The sequence below is a fragment of the Myotis davidii genome, unplaced genomic scaffold (genome assembly GCF_000327345.1).
Source record: "Myotis davidii unplaced genomic scaffold, ASM32734v1 scaffold309, whole genome shotgun sequence".
NCBI lineage: Eukaryota > Metazoa > Chordata > Mammalia > Chiroptera > Vespertilionidae > Myotis > Myotis davidii.
Window position 1 is genome coordinate 1,343,449 of NW_006383013.1, and position 17,156 is coordinate 1,360,604.

The 17,156-nt window shown below is 40.3% G+C and overlaps 2 protein-coding genes across 9 annotated transcripts in view; both read right to left on the reverse strand.

The window, feature by feature from the left end:
* The window catches only part of MLH3 (mutL homolog 3), a 31,558-nt gene extending 24,967 nt beyond the window's left edge, over positions 1-6,591 (reverse strand). For 6 of the 7 annotated variants that reach the window (XR_001512336.1, XR_001512335.1, XM_006778790.2 and 3 more), the window contains exon 1: positions 2,042-6,583. Coding sequence is in view for 5 of the 7 variants with exons in the window: in XM_006778790.2 (XP_006778853.1) it covers positions 2,042-5,435 (3,394 nt within the window). In the remaining 2 variants the exon portion in view is untranslated. Of the gene's footprint in view, positions 1-2,041 lie in introns of all 7 variants that reach the window. The other variant, XM_006778791.2, reaches the window with a different exon arrangement.
* A 1,593-nt stretch (positions 6,592-8,184) lies between these two features.
* Positions 8,185-16,425, reverse strand: ACYP1 (acylphosphatase 1, erythrocyte (common) type). Of its 2 annotated transcripts, none has more exons than XM_006778792.2 (3): positions 16,252-16,425; positions 15,843-15,940; positions 8,185-8,598 (listed from the first exon to the last, which is right to left on the reverse strand). In XM_006778792.2, the coding sequence occupies exons 2-3, from the start codon at positions 15,930-15,932 to the stop codon at positions 8,383-8,385; spliced, it is 306 nt and encodes a 101-aa protein (XP_006778855.1). In that variant the 5' UTR covers positions 15,933-15,940; positions 16,252-16,425; the 3' UTR covers positions 8,185-8,382. The 2 variants fall into 2 exon arrangements, with proteins under 2 accessions (XP_006778855.1, XP_006778856.1); XM_006778793.2 differs by having other exon boundaries at positions 16,316-16,424.
* Between the last annotated feature and the right edge of the window lie 731 nt (positions 16,426-17,156).

Sequence of the window (17,156 nt, forward strand, 5' to 3'; positions counted from 1 at the left end):
GGGGGGGCAGGGGGTAACGTGGGGATAAGGACACATATATAATATCTTAATCAATAAAAAATATATTTAAAAAAATCTTATGAAACTATTACTGCAAAAAGATAAATCTGTTGGACAAATACTGGAGAGAGACTAATTCAGAATGATAAAAATTAAAGTAGGAACTGAAATAAAGTGGCAAAGTTAAAAACATTTTAAAGAGAAATACTGCCAGGGTTTGGCGACTTGAGATAACTCCTTAAAATTACCTTTATGTATCCTCTCTTCTGTACAATTAAACTTACCTCTTAACAATTCATCTTATGTTTTTATGTATGGTTCAACAATGTCCTAATCTCCTGCTATATATACCTCAGCCATTTCCAGAAATGGAGGGTGCTTTGGAGCTATCTTTTAATGGAACTCATTTCTGTATCCAAAATACTTTATTTTTCATTATGAAATTCTGGGTCAAGATGACCCTCAAAAGTTCATTAAAAGACTTGCTAATCCAGAAATTAATAGGTTGAAGTGTTTTTTTAAAACAGCTAGATTTATTTAACAGGAGCAGATGCTTATGTTGAGTATGGCAGCCAACCAAGATTTCTGCCTTTGTTTAGCAACAGCCATCTCAGTTTAATGTAACCCAGTTATTTTTTATTACCATATCAGAAGCAGTTATATTCCAGGAAGATGAGGTGCCAGTTCCTTAGGTTTACCTCTAATAAACACTCAGTATAAATCAGGATATAAAACTACATAGATTGAAAAACACATGTGACTTTAAGAGCAACCTGATAGTCTCAGGAGCATACTGAAAGAAAGGGGTTTTCTCCTATTTAATACTTTGAAAGTTACTACAATGATTCTTTTTTTCACAAGGAAAAAAAACCCCAACCCATTGAAAAATAAAGGTCTAATTTAATCTTAAATCAGAGCCACCTGCCAGAGAGATTAATCCTAAAGATAAATTATAATTTGCGATTACATTCATGTAATTACGTTCTTTTGCAACATTCAAGACTTTTAATTCGGATGCACACTAAATGTTTATCCTCCTGATGCAAAACCAAGCGTATCGCCAGATGGGAGTCAGCTTTACTATCTCCCAACATCTGGCTCTAAACACACTGCCAAAACGACGTCACTTTTAATGTTGACTTAGACCTGAGAACTCAGAGTCCCAGTCTAGGCTCTGATGTAGCCCTGTGGTATGATCTAAAAGCCTGATAACAGCTACTTACACAATAAACAGGTCAAGTGGATTAGCACATGCATTATAATCGAGTACATTTGAAAAGTATATTTATGAAAGTACTTATTTAACCTAGATTTCAGAAAATTTATGGTCAAGTCCTATTTTCTAAAATAAATAAATAAATAAAACATATATATGTGTATATATATATATATAGTATTGTACTGAACCATAGATTTTACTTGAAAACCTAGGGTGATGACAGGATCCTTCTGGCTGTTTACCTGGGAGCTGCAGAGAGCAATACTGGCATTGCAGGTGCCTTTAAATTTCTAGAAGAGTTGAGTTTGGGAGAGAGGGGCAAGCGGACTAGAGAAGGATAGTGGACCTTCTCTACTATTAATACCATTTCATTAAAAACTGCCCTAACCGGTTTGGCTCAGTGTATAGTGCGTCGGCCTATGGACTCAAGGGTCCCAGGTTTGATTCTGGTCAAGGGCATGTACCTTGGTTGCAGGCACATCCCCAGTAGGGAGTGTGCAGGAGGCAGCTGAATTGAGGTTTCTCTCTTATCGATGTTTCTAACTCTCTATCCCTCTCCCTTCCTCTCTGTAAAAAAAATCAATAAAATATATTTCAAAAACAAAACTGTCTCACCCTCTTATACATATACATACCCATAGACACATATGTGTACACTTCCATTCTGTAAGGCTTTCATTGTATTTCTAGATTTAAATAGTATTGGACCTAGAGAATCTTCATATACCATAAAACATGTTTTATAATTAAAGTTTAAAATGTTCCATCTGCTGAGATAACCTTCAAAAGCATTTCATGCCAGGAACACTATATTATACTTACCATTCTCAAGTAAGACATCCACAGCTACGGTTGTCAGGTCCTTAGTACAAGCAGCCCGAATGTCCTCAGTAGGAGCAATGAACGTGCTAAGTCCAGTTATTTTGTTAATGTAAACCATTCTTCCCAGGGCTACATCAAAATGCTGTTGCCAATCCAAAGAACATGTGTTTGACTCTTCATTTTCAGAACAAGTTGCTATAGATTCCTCACTCTGAAAACAAGTTCCATTTGGGTTTGCTGTGGAATCGTCCTTGTGACTTATTAACATTCTACTGGGAGAGTTAGGACTTCCCATCTGTTGTTCTGAAACTGTAAGAACATCTGAATCTTTACTAAGTGCAGAGCTATTATAGTGAACCACCAAACTTGCTTCTGGTATCACAGAGTTCTCTGTTGTATTGTTAGAATATGCTTCACTATCTTCATTGAAGGAATTATCCTGTGAGACAGAGTCCGGCATTGGGAGGATGATACTCTCTGTGTTTTTATGCTCATTTTTAAATAACATACAAGCATCTAGGGATAACCCACTGCAGAAGTCACTGTCTTTTCTACTGGAATCTGATGGTGGACGTTCAATAAAATGACTCATCTCCATTATTGGAGTCTCTCTTTCAGAACCTTTCATTTTGGATAATTTAGAGGCTAGTGACTCAGGTGATTTCTCAATATCCAAAGGTTTTCTGTTCAAATGGCATAGATCCTTTAGAGTTACAGGACTTTCTCTTGAGCAAGGCATCTGTTGTTCTAAACAGTCTTCTTCCTTGGAGAATGGAAAGTTTCCCGAATGAAGGATGTGACTTATAGGTTGACAACTACTATTTGAATCATTATGTTTCATAGTAGTGATTTTACACATACCAGAGTTATCTATGTGGTTTTTGTCTCTACATGGAATGTCAGGTTCAACTTGAGGACTGAGATTGGTAGTGATTTCAAAATTATTATTTTCCTCCACTTCTGTATTCAGAGGATTTTTAACCTTCCCATATTGTCTCTTAAACTTCTCTAAAGATCCTAGTTGTGGATTTAAGCTTAGCTTCTTAGGGGCTATGGGCCTGGATAAACCAATCAACTTATCTTTTCTCTTACTATCATTTGAAACTTTTGAAACATGCCTACACCAAGAGAAAGAAGACGTGTCAAGTAATAAGCCACCTGTGTGTGATTTTTTACTACCATCCTGCAAAATAGCAAAATTTTTGTAAGTTGGTATAGGTTTGTTCTCTAGCCTAGAACTTACATTTGTTCTGCACAATTTTTTGTTAGACAATTGAGCAAATTCTGTACGTAAAGTGCTGGTTAAATCTTTGATGTTTGGAGTCTCAACTGAATGGCGTGTTCTATTTCCAAGTGTTTCTTTGGCACTCACAGGACCAGGTCGAACACAATTTTTAAATAAATGTTCTGTTTCAGTTTGCTCATTTTGTACCACATGAGTTATAAAGCCAGTGGAACATAGTTTAATTTGTCCATAACTAAAAACATTTCTTCCACAATTACTAGGTTCTTTTTTTCTTTTCTCTTCCTCCCGCTGAGCACCATGTACTCTCAGTAATGTTGTCTCAGAAGGCAGAGGTTGGCATCCCATTTCAGTAGCACCTTTAAATGTCTCTAGTTGATTCTGAATTCTGTTCTTTTTCAGGATGTCAGCAGCCATGTCATTAACAGTAGTACTTGCTTTCTGTATTTCTAGATCTCCACTCTCCTCAAAGTGATCTAACGTCTGAAAAGGGCTTGCAGGCATTTCTGAATTGGTTCCACATGGATTTTCTAAAGAGTTAAGTTCCAAGCAAGATTGTTTATGTTTCTCATTTTCTCCTGATTCTGACGCTTCAGGTCTCTCTTGTTCTAAGACCCTTGATTCTGAGCAAGAGCTATCTTTGTTTTGTAAAGTTGACTCTGTCATTTTACTATGACCTGGACCATCAGATTCATAAGTATACAAAAATGAATCATTTGTCTGTTTTCTGATCGCTTCTGAATTCCTAGAATTCTGTGTGTTTATGTTTTCTGTAGCTTTTCTTTTTACAGCTTTTGATTGCAAATTAAACATTTCATAGGAATCCAAAATATTATTACATGCTTCTTGGAAACTGTCTCTGTCACACTTCTCATTAGAAGACATATGCTTCTGAAAAGTAGTGCTAAATAAACTAAAATCATTATCTTCACTGAATTCCTTAATATCTTCACCTGACAATTCCACAAATAATTTTTCTTTCTTTAAAAACATCTTCATTCCTTCTTGAATGCAAACCAAAACAGTATCCCAGTTCTGAAACTCAATCAGAGTTTTTGCTGGCTCCATGCACACATCATATTCACAGAACTGGCACTGTATATTGATTACATATATCCCATGGAGTTCTGGGTGAGACCGATGCCGAGGACTTGAATTCATTTGCCTACTGGCAGAGCCATTTTTTGGCTTGCATATAATACTTTCTTTCCTTAATAAAAAGTCAATGAGTTTATGCAACTTTGTCCTTAAAACTAGCCTTTTGTTCACAAATAAAAACTGCATATTCTTATTGTAATGGGCTTCAGAGCTGATATAGCCACTAAGTTCAAACTCCTTATATTTAAAATTTATTTCTCTTAACTTTTGGGACTTACTTAGTCCATAAATTTGACAAAATCGGGAACATACATCTTTGGTTTTAGGGAGTTGAAGAACCATGGAACCAGAAACATCATTTCTCAGAGAGAAAGAAATGGAAGGGTGCATGAGTGAGAGAGCTTCGATCCTCTGCCTAACCTTCCCAAACTCCAGTCTCGGATCCATGCATCTCCTCCTTACAGGTAACTGATAAAACAGGTTATATACTGTTACTGTTGTCCCAGCACTTGGTCTAGTCAAGTCAGCTTCAAAGGCATTCAGGGCTTTTCCATTCTGAAACAGTTTCACAAAAGTTTTCATTGTCCCATTTTTCTTGGATGAAATTTCCATAGCACTGGCCATGTCAGCTATACTGGCCAAGGCCTCCCCTCGGAAACCATAAAACCTTGGGTTCTCCAAGTCCTGTACGGAGTTGCATTTACTAGTGAAATAACGATTTCCCACCTTGTCTACATCATCGCTCCCTATCCCAAATCCATTGTCTATCACTTGGATTTGGAAGATTTCCATGTTCACCCTCACAGCCACACATTTTGCTTCGGCATCAATACTGTTGAGGGCAAGCTCCTCCACACATTGGCCTAAGGAGCATATGGCCAAACCAGAACGCAATTTGGCTTGTACTTCAGCTGACAAGCACTTGATCATGGCAGGTAGAAAACTGGTGAGAATGCCAGGCAATGGTTTCCTTTTGTGGCTGTAAATAATGGCCTTTGGGAGAAAAATAAAACAAAAACACACACATATGAAAGCTTCGGGGTTAAACAGCATTACCCATTTTTCTGAGGCATTATAAAAAATACCACTTGACGTAAATGGAATTTCTTATTAAACCACGTTGTAAAACAAAACAAAACAAATGACAGCTCTGATCTCTAGGCAGATCACACAGCTCAGGTTTGATGCAATGGACTTAACATCCAAAGCAGCTCTGATAATTTCATAATTTTCACTGACCCCATCTAAATCCCACATGCCCTGAAGTGAAATCATAATCACATTTGAAGTTGACCCATGAAGATAGTGTTCAAAATTCTAATCACTTTACCAAAAACAGATGCCCAAATTCCACTAACATTAGCTAGAAATTATTCACACACAAAACTCCAAGCTAGTTTCATAACATTTATACATTACACAATAACCATGACTTTTAGAAAAAACTCATAATAAAATACTAAGACACTGTAATAAGAAGGTGAAGGAACAGGATGAAATAAATACAAATTATTGTATGAAGAAGAAATGGGCATTAAGAGATTATTATTAATTATTATTATTATAGTTAAGTGGAGGTAACCTCAAGGGAAGAGACTGGGAATGGGAAAGGTTAAGGCAGTAAAATTCCTTTTCATTATAAGCCTTTCAGAATTATTTTACTTTACTTTGATAAAGTTTTCAGACGTTTATTAATATCCTTTTGTGTTAATACCCTTTTGGTCTTTACAATGGCTACAAACTACCTCGGCAATAACAATGATGGTAGGGAGCTGTCTGACCTGGATTTTTTAAATTCCTCCCAGTAAAAAAAGAAAAATTTAAGATTATGGTGCAATTAAAGGTACTAGCTCTTCTTCATAGGTAAGAGAGCAGCGTAGTCTAGACCTCTTTCAGGCGGTGGGCTGGATTTTCAAACCCGGGAAAATCCGAGCTATAAGTGCAGATCTGATTATTTCTACGGCAACGCAAAGCTCTGAGGGGCGGGGCCGCGGCCGCAGGCCCCTCCCCTCCAGGCTCAGCCTCCGCCCCCGCCCCGCCCCCGGCTCCGGGAAGCTGGCCCGCAGCGGGGTCACGACCCTTCTGGTGTTAGACGAGCTCCCGGAATCATCCTTTCGCCGCGCGCTTTCCCCCAAGTCACCTCCAGTCACCTCTACCAACTCGAGATACCAACCGCCTCGGACGCCGGCTGTGCCTCCTCGGCTCGCGAGGCTCGTGCACGCGCGAGTCGGGAGCATGCGCTTCGGAGATTCGCCGAAGTCCCTGTCCTCCGAGACAGTGCGCACGCGCACGCAACGAGTCCCCAGGCCTTTTCACACTGGAATTCCTGAATTCCCAATCCTTATCCCCTTTTAGCGTGGCATGAAAAACTACTTATATTAATTTTTACTTTTGTCCTTTGTTTCCTCTTTTCCGTTTCTCCTTTGCACGCACTACCATTTAATTCAATATATTATTTGCTCATTGTCTTCTCTCACTAGAATGAAAGCCATATGAAGGTAAGGATTTTGTCTATTTTATGGCTGTATCCCCATGGCCTAGAACAGTGCCTGACTTATGTTAGGCACTCAGTGAATGAATAAATCCACAGCCTTCCATCTTATCAGATTAAAGCGTTTAAGAGCTGGTAAGACTGAGAAACTAAATTCTAAATTTACGGACGAGGATACCTAGACTCCATTGCCTTTTTTGGGTGTTTTCCTAATACACCACAACTTCTTTGCTAACAGAAGAGAGTGGAACACGGTGAAAATAGGTGTTTTGGGAATCATTAACCAGCTTTTACTCTAATTTTCATTGAAACATTATTCATTTTTTTAAAATGTTTTTGTTTTTTTAGAGAGAAAGGGAGAGGGAAACATCGATGATGAGAATCACCGATAGGCTGCCTCCTGTAAGCCCCCTACTAGGGACAAGTCCACAACCGGGCATGTGCCCTGACAGGGAATCAAACCGGTGACTTCATGGGTTAATGCTCAACCACTGAGCCACTCTGGCTGAGTGAAACCTTATATTTTTAAAATTTAGAATTTGTGACAAATTTGCCAAACCCAGTAAGCATTCCATGTATACCTGCTTAATGGTTGACCAAGCCAAGCAGGAGATTTCTAGGGCTAATGAAGCAAAATCCTGAGTATTGCTTCTATCAGTTTGTCATAATAAACCACCACAGACTGGGTGGCTTAAACTAGGTATTTTGTCACTGTTCTGGAGGCTAGAAGTCTGTGATCGGGCTGTGAGACATGGCAGATTTCTTCTGGGGACTCTATCCTTGTTTTGTAGATGGCTGGTTTCTCCGTCTTCACATGTCCTTTCCTCTGTGCTGTACATGTGTCCAAATTTCCTCTTCTTATGAGGACATACTACATTAGGGCCCACTCTCATGACTTCATTTAACTTCATTCAAAGTTACCTCTCAAAAGACCCTATCTCCAAATACAGTCACATTCTGAGGTACTAGGTGTTAAGACTTCAACATATGAATTGGGAGGAGGCACATAATTTAACCCACACCAACTGCTTTTTGTGAATTCCATACCCAGAGAAAATGACAGAAACTCAATAAAATTAAAAGTAATTAGTCCAAAACATCATTTGAGCAGCTAACAAGTTGAACTTGTGGGATTTGTTCTTAATAGGTGTGCAACTTCCTGAAGAAAACTTCATGGAAACCATTCAAAGAAATGAATCAGAGTACCTGCTTTTTCTTTCAGACCTCTTTAAATTACCTCGAAATTATCTTCCCACAGATGTTTACTGAGTAAATATCTCTTATTTTGCCCAAAATGAATTTCGCCCTACAGATGGTTCTGATGTGTTTTTATTAGAATTGTGTACAGTTGTAATCATTCCTTCCATCATACATATTATATACAGTAACATTCAGGTATCTGAAACTAAAATAACTTACTGAAAAATTCTAATATTACTCAGAATAATTCTATATTAACAAGAAAAGCAAAACCTCTGAGTTTCTCTTAGAAAATTTGAAATCAGGGCATTATTTTACAATTTGGAAATCTGAGTAATCCAACTTTAAGATGACTTTCTCATTGTTGAAGTTTGCTCTGTCGATGTGCGATTTGGGACTTCCTTTTGTCTCAAGCCATTCCTGCATATGACGCACTTTGGAGATGGGACCTTGCAATTGTCCTTGCACTGTGCCCTGGTCTGTGTTCTGGACCCAGCCTACCAATCCCAGCCTTTTACTCTCAGCCTAAGGGAAAGAAAAAAAATAAGAGAAATCCAGTGAGATTAAACAAAACAAAGTGAGACTACAATCTTTGCCAGAATCTTGGTCTAATATCAAGCCACTGAAACTAATTTGATATTGTCCAGAACAGTCAAAACAGAACAAGAATCTCATTGCTGATTTTAACATGAAATGTTGGCCACTTCACTTCATTTCCTTCCTCTACCCTATAAAACCAAGCCAGAATTTTTCACTATGTAATATTAATGACTCAAGACAAAATCAGATGCTTTCAAAATGATTCCCTAAGGCTAATTATTGTTAGGATGCTGGGCTGTATGTATCTTATACATTTTCCCTTCTCCTAATCAAGAATCTCTTGGGTATATTAAGTAGAAAAAGCATCAAGTTTATCTGATCCTTCTCTTTGTCTTTAATCAGGACCACACCTAAACAAATCCAGATGAGTAAGTGTCTTTTATATCTTTAAAGATCATTAGAGAGTATTTCACAATTTCCTGGGCAACTCATCCCATTGTTCTCCCTTTAGAGAAACTGTCTAACAAACTGTCTTTATGTTGCATCCAAAGCCCACTTTCTATCATCCTCCTAGAGAAGGAAGGGCAACTGGTAATCAGCCTCTGAAAAACAAAGTTTCATAACTGTTAGGTTTCGCACTTTACTTTCTTTTCTTCTAAACTGAATAAGCTTATGAAGACCATCTAATCATTGTAGTTGCTCTTTTCTTATCCTTTCTAGTGTTTTTCCTTTTAGTCATTAAACTGTGGAATTGCCAAATATTTAGAAAGGTATACCAGTGCTTAGAGGTAATTTTATTTTTGTAAAATTTCCAAGTAAGGATATTATAAAAATTACTAGAGGCCTGGTGCACAAAAATTTGTGCACTCGGGAAGGGGGGGTCCCTCAGCCTAGCCTGCGCCCATTCACAGTCCAGGACCCCTTGGGGGATGTCCATCCGTCGACTTAGGCCCACTCCCCAGAAGACCAGGCCTAAGCTTGCAGTCAGACATCCTTCTGGCAGCCAGGGATCCCTCAGGGGATGTCCAACTAAAGGCTTAGGCCCCCAAGGGAGGTCTAAACCATTAGTTGGACATTCTTAGTGCTGCCACAGAGGTGGGAGAGGCTCCTGCCACCACCACTGCTCTGGCCAGCCATGAGCCAGCTTCTGGCTGAGTGGCACTCCCCATATGGAAGTGCACTGACCACCAGGGGGCAGCTCCTGCATTGAGTGTCTGCTCCCTGGTGGCCAGTGCGCATCATAGCAACTGGTCATTCTGCGTTCAGTCAATGTGTATAGCCTTTTATTATTATTATATAGGATTGTTAAAGTAATACATCTAAATAGAAGGGATTGGATTACAAAAGAAAATGGAGTTAACATGATTTTATGCCAGAGTAGTGACCTAGTAAATGTGGGAAATTGCTGGAGTTGGCCAAAGAAAATGTTATGCATAGCAAAACCATGTTTGATGAGGAACTGAAATAGCCAATAAATCATATGTTCAAAGTAAAGATATAATGCATAATAAACAAAATAAATTGCAGTCAAATAAATACCAATTTAAGGGATACAGAAGAAATTAAGGAATGAAGAAAAATAGGATACCCATAGCATGCTTTAAGTGCAGAAGATGGTGACATAAAAACACGTGGAGCCCAGCCAGCATGACTCAGTGGTTGAGTATCGACCTATGAACTAGGAGCTCACACTTCAGTTCCTGGTCAGGGCACATGCCCAGGTTGCAGGCTTGATCCCCAATGCTGGAGGCAGCCAGTCAATGATTCTCTCCCATCATTGATGTTTCTACCTCTCTCCCTCTCCCTTCATCTATGAAATCAATAAAAATATATTTTTAAAAAACCAAATATGTGGAAAATAGATTTTGAGGAAGATTCCACATCCAACTGACTTGATACTAGTAAAGGTTAGGCCAGCATATAAAAATCAATACATCACATTAATAAATAAAACACCGCATCCTCCTATATAATAAAAGCCTAATATGCTAAGTGTCTGGTCAACCGATTGGCCATTCAACCAATCAAAGCGTAATATGCTAATGATATACTAAGGCCGCTCAACTGCTTGCTATGACGTGCACTAACCACCAGGGGGCAGACACTCTGACCAGTAGTTTAGCTTGCTACTGGGGTCCAGCCCATTGGGACTGGGTGAGATGGGCTGGACACGCCCTGGAGCCCTCCCATGGTCCCTCCCTGGCCCCAATCGTGCAACATTGAGGTCCCTCAGCCTGGCCTGCACCCTCTCACAAGCCAGGACCCCTCGGGGGATGTCGGAGAGCTGGCTTTGGCCTGATCCTGCAAGCCAGGCCGAGGGACCCCACTGGTGCATGAATTCATGTACTGGGCCTCTAGTTAATAAATAAAACAGAAACCAGATGATCATTCATCTTCAATAAATGAAGAAAAAGCATTGATCAAATCCAACGTTTTTTGAGATAAAAACACTCAACAAACTAGGAATAGAAGGGAATTCCTTAACCTGATAAAAGGCATCTGTGAAAAACCCACAGCTAATAGACCTAATGGTTAAAGACTGAAAGCTTTTGCCCAATGATCAGGAACAAGACAAGGATGTCTGCTCTTGCCACTTCTATTCAACATTAAACTGGAGGTTCTAGCCAGGGCAGTGGAAAAGAAAGAATGCATTAATAGTGGGAAGAAAGGAGTAAAATTACCTCCACTCACAGATGACATTCCTTGTATGCAGAAAATCCTAAGGAATGCACACATGCGCGCTTGCACGCACACACACACACTAGAACTAATCAAGTTTATAAGGTGGCAGGATACAAGGTCACTATACAAAAATCAACTCTATTTCTATATACTTGCAATAATGAAAATGAAATTAAGGAAACAATTCCATTTATAATAACATCAAAATAATAAAATTATAAATTTAATGAAAGAACTGGAATACATATGGAAAAGTACAAAACATTGTTGAAAGAAATTAAGGAAGGTCTAAATAAATGGATGGACATCCTATGTTCATAGACTAGAAGACAATATTATTAAGATGACAATACTCCCAAAATTGATCTACAAATGCTATGCCATATTTATCAAAATCCCAGCTGCCTTCATAGCAGAAATCGACAAACTGATTCTAAAATTCTCATGGAAACATAAGGGACCCAGAATAGCTAAATATAATCTTTATAAAGAATAAAGCTGAAGGCCGAAACCGGTTTGGCTCAGTGGATAGAGCGTCGGCCTGCGGACTGAAAGGGCCCAGGTTCGATTCCGGTCAAGGGCATGTACCTGGGTTGCAGGCACATCCCCAGTGGGAGATGTGCAGGAGGCAGCTGATCGATGTTTCTCTCTCATCGATGTTTCTAACTCTCTATCTCTCTCCCTTCCTCTCTGTAAAAAATCAATAAAATATATTAAAAAAAAAAAAAGAATAAAGCTGAAGGACTCAAATATCCTGATTTCAAAATTTACTACAAAGCTACAGTAATCAGTAGATAGATAGTACAGTACTGGCATAAGGATAGACATATAGATCAATGGAATATAACTGGAGTCCGGAAATAAGCCCTTACATTTAGGTCAATTGATTTTTGACAATAGTAACATGACAATTCAGTGGGAGAAATTTTAGTCTTTTTGACAAAAGGTGCTGGGACAACTGATAGTCACGTGTAAAAGCATATAGCTGGACTCCTTACCTCAACGCACATAAAAAATTAACTGAAACTAGCCTGTCCCGCGTGGCTCAGTGGTTGAGCGTGGACCTATGAACCAGGAAGTCATGGTTCAATTCCCGGTCTAGCCTGGACTTAGGGCTCGATCCCCAAGTGGGCGTGCAGGAGGCAGCCAATCAATGTTTCTTTCTCATCATTGATGTTTCTCTCTCTCTCTCCCTCTCCCTTCCTCTCTAAAATTAATAAAAATATATTTAAAAAAAATAACTGAAACTGGATCAAAGACCTAAAGGTAAGAGATTAAACTATAAAACTCTTAGAAGAAACTTTTAGAAGAAAACATAAGCATGAACCTTCTTTCATTACCTTAGATTAGGCAAAGAATTATATTCCAACTTAGATATAAAACTAAAGTCACAGCAAGAAAAGAAAAATAAATTAGACTTCATCAATATTAAAAATATTTGTGCTTCAAAGTTTTCATCAAGAAAGTGAAAAGAAAACCTCAGGAGAAATATTTGCAAATAATTTAAGAGACTAATAGCCAAAATATACGAATATTTTTACAAATCAATAAGACAAATAACTTAGTTAAAAATGGGCAAAGGGCCCTGGCTGGGTAGCTCAGTTGGTTGGAGGGTCATCCTGTACACCAAAAAGTTGTGGGTTCAATCCCAAGTTGAGGTTTATACAAGAGGTAACTGATAGATGTTTCTTTCTCTTTCTCTTCCCCTCTCTCTCTCTCTCTCTCTCTCTCTCCCCCCCTCCCTCCCTCCCTCCTTCCCTCCCTCCCTTCCTTCTTTCCTTCCTTCCTTCCTCTCTTCCTTCTACCCTCTCTAAAAATCAAAGGAAAAAATACCTTTGGGTGAGGATTAACAAAAAACAAAAAGTGTATTATGTAATTTCCATATATTTGGAGATTTTTCCAGTTATTTCTGTTATTGATTTGTAGTGTAATTCCATTGTGGTCAGAGAACATGCTTTGTATGACTTCAATCCTTTTAAAGTCATTGGTGTCTCAAAACAAAACAAAAAAACCACAATGAGAATCCACTTCACACACACTAGGATGGCTCTAATAAAAAAGACAGTATGTTGGCAAAGATTTGGAAAAACTGAAATTCTCATTGATCATGAGACTGCAAAATGTAAAATGATACAGCTGCTTTGGAAAATAGTTTTGCTCTTCCTCACAAAGTTATACTGGAGTTACTATGTGATCCAGCAAGCTACTCCTTAGCATATATACCCAAGGGAATTGAAAACAATGTTTACATAAAAGTGCATAAATGTTCACAGCATCATCATTCATAATAGCCAAAAAGTGAAAGTAACCTAAATGCCCATCAGTTGATGAATGGATATATAAAATGTGGTATATATCCATACATGGAATATTATTCAGCCATAAAAAAGATTAAGTACTAATATGCTATAATATGAATAATCCTTGAAAATATTGTATTAAGTCAAGGTTGGGGAAACTTTTTTCTGCCAAGGGCCAAACAAAATTATCAACTAAAAAATTAGCCTGCTATATTTGGTCAAACATTTAATTAAATCCCCCCCAAAGCCTTAACAGGGCCTGACCAAATGACTTCTCTGGCCTTACACGGCCCATGGGCCAGATGTTCCCAACCCCTGTCTTCCCAACACAAAAGGCCACATAGTGTGTGATTCCATTGACATTAAATGTCCAGAATAGACAAATCCACAGGGACAGAAATGAGGTTAGTGACTGCCAGGGGCTGGAGGGATGAGGGGTGAGTGCTAATGGATATGTGGTTTCTTATGGGGGTGATGAAATGTTCTGGAATTAATGTACAATTTTGTAAATATACTAAAACCCACTCACTTATACATTTTAAAAAGGTGAGTTTTATGGATGTGAATTATATTTCAACTTCAAAAAAGTTCCTTCAAGCATTATCATTCTAGGAGTGATGGAATTTAATTAAGAGGCTAGATTATATCAACATGCAAACAGACTGTAGCAAAACAAAACTGTTAAAATGAATATATATATATATATATATATATAGTAATTATAAGTAATAAAGAATAAGCTACAAGTTTAAGCAGGGAAAAGATGGCATTTTCTGTAAAGTTCTCCAAATCAATATTGATTTTTCTGCATTCTTTTATTGTCTCTAAATTGGGGGGGTGGGGATAGCAGTAGAGAAAAATGAGCTATATTACTCTCTGGTCCTTTTCCCTCAATAACTTTAATTAACCTTCGAAGCTGTCCCCTCCACTTACTATATCACAGGAATTTACCCTGCACAAATGGTAGCAAAGCTAACAGAACATAGCTCTTTGGCTATGATTTTCAATAACTTTTTTCAACAGGTACTTCTATGAGTGTGAAACAGGAGGAAATGATTTGCAAGTAATTGGGGAAAGAGGTAGTGGCATGTAACATTCATATTTCAGAGATTCGGGATGAATTTTAAGTACTACAGTCCAGGGAATGTGACACTTGGAAAGTTCTGCAGTCTTAACTCATTATCTTTGGGGGCTGGAGATACACTGGGCAGGCAAGAGCCCGATAACCCCTACAGAAGACAGAAGGGAAATTGAGATTGCATTTCTGTCTGCATGTTAAGGGAAGATTAATGACATTAAGGCAGAGGTAGCGGCTGTCAGTAGTTTGCTCCTCCCCTCAATTACTCCCTAGTACTCTCGGAGGAATACCAGGCTCCATGTTCAGTGTTACCATTACTTATCCTTGAATGGGTTAAGTGTTTTCATTAGAAAAGCTTCAGCTAGAAAAGATAATTCTTTTTTCAAAGACAAAATGAGTACAAATTAATTGAGAGAATGGGGAAAGGTTGAAGGAGTCAAAGAGGTCTGAAGAAAATGCAGCAGCTACAGAAGATGCTGTTACACCTACAATAATAAACGTGTAATATGCAAATTGACCGAATGGCCGAGTAGGCTCTTGCACGAATTTCGTGCCTAGGGCCTCTAGTAAGTTACATAAATGTCATGCGTTCATCTAAATGCCATCTCCCTGATTAACGCTAGCTTTCCTGTGCAAATTGTGATTGGTCTGATGATGCCAAAACAGGGAGAACTGGGGAAGCCCTCCAATCCCCTTGGGAAGAGAGAAGCTCATTAGTATGTGTCTAGGAGGTACTCAAGTCCCACAGTTAGAAAAATAACAGCAGCAGACTGCCCTGGGCGGTTTGGCCATGGGCCTGCGGGCCCAAGGGTCCCGGTTCCATTCTGGTCAAGGGCAGGTACCAGGGTTGCAGGCTCCTCCCTGGCCCGGGCCCTGGTCGGGGTGTGCACAGAAGCCAACCATCCATGTGTTTCTCTCACATGGATATTTCTCTCTGTCCCTCTCTCTTCCACTCAGTCTAAAAATTAATGGGAAAATATCCTCGGGTGAGGATTAAAAAATAACAATAGTAACAGCAGATAAACCTGCCATTTGTTATCACACCCACTGCTCTGCAACCCCCTTTGCCAGCGGCTCCCGAGCAGCCAGCTCCTCCCACTGCCCTTCCCCTTCGCCGGGACGCGCCCCCCACGGCCCGGGTCCAGTCCCCAAGCCCGAGGACCACACACCTGCGTGTACTTGCGGAAAAACACCCCTTGCACCTTCCCAAACACCTCATAATCCACCGATATCAGGGTGTCCCCTTCCGCCATGTTCATGCTCGAACCTGTCAGACGCCAGGGAAACAGAGAAGTAAGTAGACGGGACTCGTTATCCTCGACCAGAACTCGCAATCGGGGCAGAAAGGCCACCCCACACCCTGGACGCGGCGACCTCTCCCTGGCCTGCCCCCCCAAGCCCCAGGGAACCCCAGGGCATGCGAGCGGGTCCCCGAAAGCGCGGGCCGCGCAGTAACAGGAAGGCGCGGGGGAGTTGGGGTCCCAAATGCCCACGGAGGCCTCTGGGGACAACTCCCTTCCATCCAAGTCCCTTCCCACACCGTCCGCTCGCTCGCCATCCTTCCCGCCTCCCACGGACCTCGCTTGAACACGCCCCGGATTCCTCGCCCATGGAACTGAGGGGCCGTCCGGGCCGGGCTCACCCTCCCGGCCTTCCCGTCCGGAAGCAGGCGGCACAGGTGACCACCGACCACCGACCGCCGCCCCAACGGCTGCCCCCGCGTCGCGTAACCGCCGCTCCGGAAGCTCCGAGCGCAGCTCTTCCTTCGCTGCGTCGCATGCCCATCACGTCTGATGACCAATCAGGGGCGGCGCGCTCGGCCTAAGCCCGCCCAGAGGGTGGGATTTGGGGACCGTTCTCTGGGACAGCGCGGGAGCCTCGGACTGGGATGCCTTGTCGTGAGGAGTGACGGTTTAATTTAATTATCCCGGCTTTTCAGAAAATGGCAGCTGTCAACACTAGAAATTAAAAGTGATGTAAATTATAATGAAGTGCCCAACAGCAACTGTTGTTTCAAAAGGGGCTCTGTCCAGGGTGTCAGCTCGTATTCCACAGACCTCACCTTCACCCTTTCTCTTTTTTAAAACTTCTATTTTTAAAATCTTTATTGTTGAAGGTATTACATTCGCCTAAGAACATCCTGCATATCAGATATTTACATTGCGATTCATAACAGTAGCAACATTACAGTGATGAAGTAGCAACGAAAATAATTTTATGGTTGGGTCACAACAGGAGGCACTGTATTTAAAGGGCCAGAAGGTTGAGAACCACTGAATGCAGACAACTGTGATATCATTGTCTCGTGGGGAGAAAGACGGAGAAACACGAGATAAATTCAACCACTCATTACATATTTGCTGAGAGCCTCTTCGTGTCAGGCCCAGTCCTAGGGAGTAGTTGACAAACTCTAGTGAACAAAGGGATTCCTGGGGGAGCTTACACCCTGGAGATGGAGGCGGACGACAGACATTAGACATCAT

Excerpts from the sequence above, each read along its gene's own strand:
- ACYP1 (XM_006778792.2), bottom strand. The coding sequence starts at position 15,932 with ATGAACATGGCGGAAGGGGACACCCTGATATCGGTGGATTATGAGGTG. Across the intron at positions 8,599-15,842 it reads TTTTCCGCAAGTACACGCAG|GCTGAGAGTAAAAGGCTGGG; the intron begins GTGTGTGGTCCT and ends TCTTTCCCTTAG.